The sequence below is a fragment of the Ostrinia furnacalis genome, unplaced genomic scaffold (genome assembly GCF_004193835.3).
Source record: "Ostrinia furnacalis isolate ACB-3 unplaced genomic scaffold, ASM419383v2 OfSCF0073, whole genome shotgun sequence".
Classification (NCBI taxonomy): domain Eukaryota; kingdom Metazoa; phylum Arthropoda; class Insecta; order Lepidoptera; family Crambidae; genus Ostrinia; species Ostrinia furnacalis.
Window position 1 is genome coordinate 222,720 of NW_021130312.1, and position 10,670 is coordinate 233,389.

General features: G+C 36.3%; 1 protein-coding gene across 1 annotated transcript; it reads left to right on the top strand.

The window, feature by feature from the left end:
* Window positions 1-259: 259 nt before the first annotated feature.
* Window positions 260-10,197, top strand: HDAC1 (histone deacetylase 1). The gene is made up of 11 exons (XM_028300631.1): window positions 260-446; window positions 824-936; window positions 1,359-1,476; window positions 1,654-1,754; window positions 2,147-2,390; window positions 2,729-2,905; window positions 3,086-3,188; window positions 3,449-3,683; window positions 4,319-4,408; window positions 5,030-5,174; window positions 7,131-10,197. The coding sequence occupies exons 1-11, from the start codon at window positions 398-400 to the stop codon at window positions 7,205-7,207; spliced, it is 1,452 nt and encodes a 483-aa protein (XP_028156432.1). The 5' UTR covers window positions 260-397; the 3' UTR covers window positions 7,208-10,197.
* Window positions 10,198-10,670: the final 473 nt, after the last annotated feature.

Here is a 10,670-nt window from a genome sequence, read left to right on the forward strand (position 1 = left end):
TAGAACAAAAATAGTAACAACACGATACAACCAATATATTTTTACAAAAGTGTTTCTATCTTTTGCCCGAGGCTTTACCTGCGTGAGTAAATCTTGAGTCTCCAGCGCGTTTTTCCCTATACATACAATCAATCAACAAAAACTTAACAACAATGTTGCAAAGCGAATGAGTGTGGCAAAAAGGCTTGAACCCAGAGCTGTATAACATCATGTAAAAAGAAACAAGTGAGTGAGTAGAGGTTGATGATGAGTGAGTGAAACACAAAGTGAATGAACGATAAACGCGTGTGAAATCCAACTTTTCGTGGTGGGCTGTTTCTGAAATTTTTTAAATATAATCTCATAAACATTTTGTTTCTATTTCGTTATCAGTGTATGTAAAGTAGTGACAATCACGATGGCAATGCAACCACATAGCAAGAAAAGAGTGTGCTATTATTACGACAGTAAGTCATACAAACTTTGTTACCCGCCACTGCTATTCCTGTTATTTCGCATTTCTTTGGAAAATATTGGCAAAAGAACCAACTTGTTTCACTAATTTAAAAGAACTTTATGTTAATTTCGCAAAATTTCACTTTACCGTAATTGCTTTATAATGGTTTTTCCATCTTGGAATTTTTATTTAATTGTGTATCAGGTCACCTTTTAGCGTCTGTACCGTATTCTATGCTCTGATTGGTCGAAAAGCTTTAGTTCGCATCTTGATAACTACACTACAGACTGTTATGTGTCAAGCCTTGAGTCGACCTGAGTAACAACTGGATAAGAAGTCTAAATTGGTTGTTCTATGTAAACAATGTCATTTGGAAATTATTTTCAGGCGATATCGGAAATTACTATTATGGGCAGGGCCACCCCATGAAACCACACCGCATACGTATGACCCATAATTTATTGCTTAATTATGGCCTCTACAGAAAAATGGAGATTTATGTAAGTGTTATTACTAAAAACCTAATTTTATTGTATTGTTTGAATTTTTATATTGAAACTAGCTTTCCGCCCGTGGCTTTGCCCGGGGTTTTCCCGGAAATTATTCGAATTTTTGTCGCCATAAAAACCATCCTTGGACTTCAACGAACATTGAAAAAAAGAATTGGTAAAATTGGTCCTGGCGTTGTGTTACCAACACATTTTGTGTTTGATTTTTATACTTAATATAGATAATTATGAATAAAAATATCAAAATATATTGAAGTAAATAAAGTTGAAACTTGGAACCATAAAATACCATGTAACCAGGCTTCCTTGAATTTGATTAAGTTTAAAATAGTTAGCCAAACAGCAATATATTAACTTCGTAAGTATACCTGTATGGAACGATAAATACTGAACATCACATCAATTTATTACAGAGACCCCATAAGGCAACAGCTGATGAGATGACGAAGTTCCACTCTGATGATTACATTAGGTTTCTTCGCTCCATCAGACCTGACAACATGTCCGAGTATAACAAACAGATGCAGAGGTGTAAGTATTTTTCTCATACATATTATATCAACTATTTAAATATTTTTTACTTCTTTTGTTACTATAATACTTATAATTTTTGTAACTTGGATATCCAAGTGACAACGAAAGAGTGCAGATTTTCAGCAAAAACCAAAAAATATATTTTATCATACAATTTTGTTATTTTATTTACAGTCAATGTTGGTGAGGATTGTCCAGTATTTGACGGGCTATACGAGTTTTGTCAATTATCTGCTGGGGGTTCAGTCGCTGCAGCCGTAAAATTAAATAAGCAGGTGAATATACTGTTGATTACTGTTGTTATTTGTTGATAAACCTCAGATAATCTAACTTCTGTTATGCTAGTATTTTTGGGAAAACATGGATTGATAAAAAATTCTTAATTTTGTTTGATCTCTGTAGAATACGAGTACACAAGCTTATACAGAGAAAATACCATTTTAGTACACAGGTACCAAAATGGTATTTTCTCCGTATAAGCTTAAAATGCTATATTAGATACAGATTTATTATGGCATTTTAAACAGTGTAGTAAAATGGAGTTTTCTCCATATACGCTTAAAATACCATGTTAGAAAATAAAATACCACACAGATGTATAATGGTATTTTAAGGGTTTAGTACAAATAAACATTTTTGTGTTGTAACAAAAAAAATTTGTGTGTAGGCATCAGAAATCTGCATCAACTGGGGCGGTGGTCTCCACCACGCCAAGAAGTCAGAAGCGTCAGGCTTTTGTTACGTGAACGACATCGTTCTGGGAATCCTGGAGTTGCTAAAATACCACCAGAGGGTCCTGTACATTGATATCGACGTGCATCACGGCGATGGAGTTGAGGAAGCGTTTTATACTACAGACAGAGTGATGACTGTATCATTCCACAAATATGGAGAATACTTCCCTGGAACTGGTGAGTTATTGAATAATTTCTCAATTTGTATTTTTCTTTCATCTAACCTTGTGATGGTGACAGTGTTTTGCTGTAGATGAAACGTATTTTAGAGGTTATTAATAGTCACAAGTTTCATGGATAGCCTCAAGCGTTAATAAACTCCCACCAGGATTTTAATCGGTCCATAGTCTGGTCAGCTTCTAATTTGTATAAGGAATTTGCTGATACCAAATCTTCATGTATATGTTCATACTGATTAACAGCCCAACCAAACTGTCAGCCGAAAAAGTATGTAGTCTGCGGGGTGTTTAAGCGAACAAAGATTTATGTTTCTAAGTTTAAATTGTTCTCTACAGGTGACCTGCGAGACATCGGCGCCGGCAAAGGCAAATACTACGCTGTGAACATTCCTCTTCGCGATGGAATGGACGATGAGTCCTATGAGTCTATTTTCGTTCCCATCATATCCAAAGTCATGGAAACCTTCCAGCCTAGTGCCGTGGTCCTGCAGTGCGGTGCTGATTCTCTTACAGGTATCAAAATAATAATTTCTTATTATTATCAAAAATATTATCATTTTTGTAAAGGTGGGTCTTTGAAAACCTTCACATTCTACTATTATTTGACCCATTTAGTGTTGTGAAAATCTATATGATTAAGCATTGTAATAATAGCCACTGGATCGTTAACAAAACATGTTTTCTTGTGTACAGGTGACCGATTGGGATGCTTCAACTTGACAGTACGCGGCCACGGCCGATGCGTGGAATTGGTGAAACGATTTGGCCTGCCATTCCTGCTTGTAGGAGGCGGAGGGTTAGAAAGTTTTAAATTTATATAACCTACATATCATATTGGGCGCTAGAATATTTAGACAAGTTTTAAACATGTTGCTTTAATCTGTTGCATTCGTTTCTCAGCACACACAAATAGTTCTGAAGAAGTGGTCGAAAAACTATTAAAATAGTGTTGATGTAGTTAAAGGAAAGCTGGTTTTAATTCTCGCCTTTTGAAAATGTTTTTGCAATCATTGGATTAGTCTTTAAGACATGGCAATAAAGTTTAAAATAAAACAGGTACACCATCCGCAACGTGTCCCGCTGCTGGACGTACGAGACGTCAGTGGCTTTAGGCGTAGAGATCGCTAACGAGCTGCCCTACAACGACTACTTTGAGTACTTCGGGCCCGACTTCAAGCTGCACATCTCGCCCAGCAACATGTCCAACCAGAACACGCCCGAGTACCTCGACAAGATCAAGACCAGACTGTTCGAGAACCTCAGGATGCTGCCGCACGCGCCCGGCGTACAGGTACACAGCAATATAACCTCTATTACATCAGCCATAAGCTATAAGTCAGCACACGCCCGAGTGCCTCGACAAGATCAAGACCAGACTGTTCGAGAACCTCAGGATGCTGCCACATGCGCCCGGTGTACAGGTACACAGCAATATAACCTCTATTACATCAGCCATAAGCTATAAGTCAGCACACGCCCGAGTGCCTCGACAAGATCAAGACCAGACTGTTCGAGAACCTCAGGATGCTGCCACACGCGCCCGGCGTACAGGTACACAGCAATATAACCTCTATTACATCAGCCATAGCTATAAGTCAGCACACGCCCGAGTGCCTCGACAAGATCAAGACCAGACTGTTCGAGAACCTCAGGATGCTGCCACATGCGCCCGGTGTTCAGGTATGAAGCAATATAGTACTTATTACTACTACATTAGATGCTACAAGTCAGAACACGCCCGAGTACTTCGACAAGATCAAGAATAGATTGTTCGAGAACCTTAGGATGCTTTATGTTATGTTCCCAGTGTTATATTTAATTTGTTTTTAGACAAGTTGTGCTTTGATATCAATTACCTATTTAGATTTTTGGTTTAACTTACGTTTTAATGATATCTATCTGACAATAAAATATTGTTTGTTTCAGGTACAAGCTATCCCTGAAGATGCAGCCAATGATGAATCTGAAGATGAGGACAAAGTTGACAAAGATGAAAGACTACCACAAAGCGAAAAGGTAATGTAAACGTATTGGCTACCTAATTAATCTGAATAGACCATGTAGTTCCGATTAAGACCACGCCTACTTTTCCCGTTGATGTCGTAAGTGGCGACCAAGGCAGAAATATGCGAACATCAAGCCTCCCCAACCCGTCAGGCCAGCGTGGGAAGTGTAGGCCAAATCCTCCATTTGGCTCTAGCAAATTGAGAGTCGCGTTCTTGCAGTTGAAACTTGAAAATTACCCGATGATAATGAAATAACTACTCATATTCGTGGGTTCAATTCCCGCTTTAGGCAGTTCGATTTTTTCAAGTTATTTATAATTTTCAAATTTGTTTGAGATGCGACTCTTAACGCTAAAAATTAAATAACTATAGTCTGGTCCGTGAGCACATAGAATTTTGTCCAATGACCCCAAGCTACCCATCCTTATCGCTCGCGCGTAATTATGTTGCTATCGCGCTCGCACACTCACTGCGGGTGCCAGTCGCACAGTCGCGAAAGCAATATAATTACGCTCGAGCGATAAGGATGGGATAGGACCAAATTCTACGTGCTCACGGACCGGGCTTTACTCATGTTTTTTTATTTGTTAACTTTGGAATTCATTGCAACTCTGTTCATTTGTTCGCACAGGACAAGCGTATCACGGGCGACGGCGAGCTGTCAGACTCGGAGGACGAGGGCGAGGGCCGGCGCGACAGCCGCTCGTACCGCGCGCCGCAGCGCAAGCGCCCGCGCCTCGACAAGGAGCCCGCGCAGCTCAAAGATGAACTTAAAAGTAAGTATACTTAAAAGATAATTTAGCACAGCATATACAGGGTGGAATTTTGAAATGCCACCTGGAGGGAAAGTTCTCTTAATACTGTAGATAGAAAATTTGACTGAAAGAAAACATTCCTTTATTTTTGAAAAGAAAGAGAACTGCTTTTTTCGAAAAGATTTTCGAAATTTTTTCGAAAATTCCCTACCATACCATACCATACAATTTTCTGAAACATAATTAAAATAATTTAAGATTTCATAGTTTTCCTTTCATTTGATTTATCAAGTATGTTAGAGAGATTTCATCCTTATACATAACCCTAACGATCGATGTAATAAAAATACAGGGTGTAATTTTTAACAGATTTTAGTTGGTTAGATTCCCGGTAGTACGAGAGCCCACGACCAAAATTTTTGTCTCATAGCAATACGGCCAAAACCGCATCAAATCGATAGATACGATTATCCTGAACTCGAAAATACCAATATCAGACATTTTCCGCGTAGCGTTTGATCTGACCGAATTTTCAAAATTGTCAAAGAATTTTACCGAACTGCATCATAGCAATATGTCTGATTTGCAGACTGTAGTTGAATGATAGTTCTGAGATACCGGAAACATTATTTTCAGACGTTAGTGGTGTAGCGCAAACCCGTAAAATCACTTAAAAAAATTAAAAATGAGACAAAAAAAATGTCTCATAGCAATACGTCTGAAAATCTTTTTTATTAGTAAATTTTGGTTATTTGATGCGAACAAAACAATTTTCAGACGGAAATGTGAACGCATTAAATTTTGAGACCGTTTTGAAAATGTTAACAAATTTTACCGATCGGTATCATAGCAATATGTCTGAAAATTGTTGGACATGATAAAATAAGTTGTCCACATGTGCAAAAAATTTATATCAGACAAATTAAGTGTAGCACCTTCTCTATCATACAACTTTTTGATACACTTAAAGTGTCTGAAAACAGGTTTTTGGTAATCATGGCAGCAATACGAAAAGTAAAAAAAAATAATTATCCGTATTGCTATGATACAGGTCGGCTAAATTTGTTGACATTTTCAAAAATGCGCACAGGCTATATGCTACGCGCAAAATGTCTGAAAACAAACTGATAGTGAAAATGTACATAGATTTTATAATACAATTATAAAATCTATGTACATTTTCACTATCAGACGTATTGCTATAATACCGACTGTCTTTTTTTTTGACACAGCAGAAATGGCCTCCCACTCAGTTGCTACACTTTCGACCGTTACTACACACCTAGTCGGGTTCAGAATCATACAATCTAACGATTTTATAGGGTTTTTGCCGTATTGCTATGACACATGGTTTTGGTCGTGGGCTCTCGTACTACGGGTGTGGCAAGCAAATTTTTGGAAATCTTTGAATGCAGTTCTATTTCTTTTAAAAAATAAAGGAATGTTTTCTTTGAGAACATTTTTCTATCTACAATATTAAGAGTACTTTCCCTCCAGGTGGCATTACAAAATTCCACCCTGTATTTAGATACTTCATTTAAAGTAATACTACTAGTTGTATTTGTAGTTTCTTCAAGCCTCTCTAACTCACAGCTGGCGTGTCTGCGCAACGTTGCTATTGAAATTGCCCCCCTAGACCAGTTACAAATCGTAAATTTTATTATAACTGTCACGTATTGTAAACTTGTCTAGGGGGACTGTAAAAGTATGTGTTCAGTGGTAGTGTAGCTCAACGCGTGGCAACGACTAAAATTTTATGTAAATGTAATTACTTTTACGTTTGCTGTGCGCTAGATGCATAATCAAAAGTGTGACTAAAGTTTTAGCAGGTATAAAAATATGATCTACGCATAGCAAACACTCAACGCTGAGTTAATTTTAACCAGTGTTTTGTATGGAGTTTGACGGACTTGACGTTTGTTAAAGTAAGATGCAACCCAGGGTTAAAAAGTTATTAACTTTACTGTTCAATTCCAGCTGAAGACTCAAAGGACGACGTGAAGAACGTGAGCAGCGTGGAGGAACCAAAGAAGGAGACCGCGCCCAATCCCTGATGCGGGCGCTGAACGCTGCGCGCGCGCCCCCGACGTAAGCACGCGCCGACAAACAATTAGGCCTGGTTCAGCAAGGCTACTCCGAAACGCTGTTTACGTAGTTTAGGGTCTATCTGTCACCGTCGCTCATGCTGGCATCTCGCTTTGCGTGAGAGGGATGGCAACATTTGAAACTTTGGATAACGTTTTGAGGAGTAACGCGATAACCGCGCGGTTTTTGGGTGATTCTCACTGGCGAGGCACCGCCTCTGCGGTTACAGTTGGATACAGATGTACGAGAATTACCCAGCGACCGCGCGATTATCATAACTAGGGCCATTAACTTCGACTAGTGACGCTAAAGATATTTCATTGAAATAAACAAATATAGTCACGCATGTATCAATCGAGTTGCATGGCGTCACTAGTCGGACTAACACTTTGACGGTAGCGTAATCTTAGTCGGGGACCCAACGATGCGTTTCGAGAATGACATCTCGGTGGTAATTTTGCCATTTTCCAATAATAGTGTGGAGGTGACCATTTTAATTTAAACATCTATTCTATTGCTATTAGAAATAGCAAAATTAGGTGCATTGGAAATTCTGTTGTACCAACTTGTAAACTAAAATTACTTAAAAAAAAGCCTCTCTTTCTCCTGAAATACAGACTTTTTTACTTCAACATTCGAATTCGAAGCAAACTGACTGTGGCCATATTTAATAAAATAAAGTAAATCACTTAGTACCAATACTACCAATTAAGAAGAAGAATCTCCTTTCATAAAAAGAGAAAAAGATAGGTTTTCAGTTTAGTTTCTGGAATAGCAGAATTACAGAATATACACCGTGTTATGGTCTTCTCGGTGATCAGAACTGTGCGTTTTTAGTACCTATTTATATACGTTAAATTTAAAGAATGTGGAGCACAACAGTTTAAAAGTTCTTATTAATAAGGTCAATGATATTGTGCAGGTCAGATATTGATGTTGTTTAAGTATTTAAACTTTGAAACAGCTTAGTTTGCCTCTACCTTATTGATAATTAGTTTGTTTAGTGATCTCCATATTTGCTATACACCAAGACTATGTTTGGATTTGTTAGAATTAATTATTTTACCGTAAATGACGTTAACAGCTAGGTTAAGTTAAAATTAAGTCAGTTAAATCAATGTGAATGTAACGGAAACGATATTTTTAATTTTCTTTTATATGTATACGTGTAACTTCAAATACGCAAAACGTGAAATTAGTTTGTTCAGAATTAATTACAAATCTTTAGTCACAATTTTGATTATTTGGGGTTATGTGTTGTACGAGGTAAATTATTCTGTTAACTAATCTGTTACATTTACATATTTTTCTAATGAATTGAATACTTAGTATTAAGTATACCTAAAGCATAAAAGCCCATTCGAATTTGTAATTATTCTAATAGTTCGAACGGATTTTTAAGATGATTTTTTATGAATAACCAATTTATGGGATGAAATAAATTTAAATGTTCCTTCATTCTTCAAAAAGACAATTCAGTTTTATTTTTATTTCATCTCATATTGAAAGACGTCAGAATCAATATAAATGATGATTGATGATGCAATAAATATTGAAAACTATTTTTATATATTTCTTAGAATCGCTATAAGTAAACAAAACTGTAAATGTTTCGCATTTAATTTAGTTTAAACGAACCTCAAATCAAGAGTGGTTGACTTTTTCGTAGACACAACCATTGATACAATCTCTCTTGACTTTCTATTCTGCTAGATTGTTAACATTAGATAGGTAGGTTTCATTATTTATAGTAAAATTAAGGCTATCATTTGACTGATTTTCCTAAAAGAAACCCTTTAATTTTATTTCATGATAATGAAGTAGAACTATAAAAACAGGTGGTTTATTTGGATCGAAGTTAGTCCAAATTCATTTATTTTTAATTAATTGCACTCGCAAATATTTCCCAAGGAATTCATGAGTCGCCGGAGATCTTCCGCGCATTCTCCACTTGCATTTCAAAACCTTTTATTTAATGTTGTGAAAAAAGTATTAAGTTTATTTTTATAAAGGGATTTCTAATCGCACCACCTGCCATTGCCGTTTCGTGTCATTAGGAATGTTTTATAGTTCCGCCTTTCAGGAACTGCGAGTTAAGGTGAGTATAGACTAGAGCATTTCTATGTAATGTAACGTTCTCACGAATGGTACAATAGAGGTAAAATGTATGACGTTTGGTTCGTGACAGGGTGATACACTAGACATTTCATACATCGGCTCGTTATGTTGCAAGCAAATGTTCAGTCTATACTCACCTTTATAGAGTTCCAGTTTGAATTGAGTCATCATCTACTATGAATATAAAACGCCGTTTGTGCGCTTTATAGCTAAAAACTTTTTATGTAAGGGAATGTCACAGCTAGGTGGGCGATATATTCGCCGCTTACACAAAAAAGGGATCTCAATTTTATTGTTCTCCTCTTTCTATGTAATATTTCCTACTAAGAATTAGTACCCTGATTCTTATTTTAAATGTACGGACAACAAATCGGAACACTTGTTTTTTTTTTTGTTAATAAAATCATAATTTAAATATTATGTTTCTCTTTTCATTTATCTACTTATGATCCCAATTTCTCGTGTTCTCAATCCCCCGGCATACGCTATGACGACATTGTCATAAAATGACCGTTGTAAATGATGACTTCAATCGAAACTGGAGATATTGTTTATAATAAATATGTATAATAACTTGGCATTATTTTATTAATTCTAAAACAAAGTACATAACAAACATTTCAGTATAGATTCAACTCGGCTTCAGAATTCGATTAGTTTGTTGTATTTGTAAAACAAGAGTAATCTCATACATCAAATTAATGTTTTAAACTTCTTGCGAAACTATTTGTTTAATTGAAACTTGCATTCAACCAAACAATGTCATTTCTGAAAGAACTTGTCCTCGTAGCCCAAGTTGTGTAAATATTTATTTGTTAAAATATATCAGGATATGCCACAATAATGAAGTTTTATTGCACACTAACCAATTTAATTTTTTTAAACAAACATCTGACCCTACACTATATCCTATCTGTAGTGATAATTAAAAAATAACTAGGATTATCAATTAAATTTGAATGTGAGCTTACTCAATTCGCTTTAAAGTCTGCTGCCCTCGCTTTATAGTCTGCTGCCCCACCATCATAATATGAGAATACTACTCTTGTCAGTCTGGCTATTGATCGAAGCTGGCTTAGGTTTCTAATAAATTGTATCACCGACAATTTATTTTATATAGGTTTCTTGCTGACCAAAAATCTGAGAATTAGGAAAAAGTTAAAATAAAAACAGTACTGTTGTATATTGCATGTATTTTAAACGATTATCACAACGCTCTATACATAAATTGCACCATAAATAAAAGTACCGTAAAATCAGTCTGGTACCAAAGAGCTAGATAAAACCAACTAAATGGAATGAATATAAAAATAC

Excerpts from the sequence above, each read along its gene's own strand:
- HDAC1 (XM_028300631.1), top strand. The coding sequence starts at position 398 with ATGGCAATGCAACCACATAGCAAGAAAAGAGTGTGCTATTATTACGAC. Across the intron at positions 2,391-2,728 it reads AGAATACTTCCCTGGAACTG|GTGACCTGCGAGACATCGGC; the intron begins GTGAGTTATTGA and ends TGTTCTCTACAG. Across the intron at positions 3,189-3,448 it reads CTGCTTGTAGGAGGCGGAGG|GTACACCATCCGCAACGTGT; the intron begins GTTAGAAAGTTT and ends AAAATAAAACAG.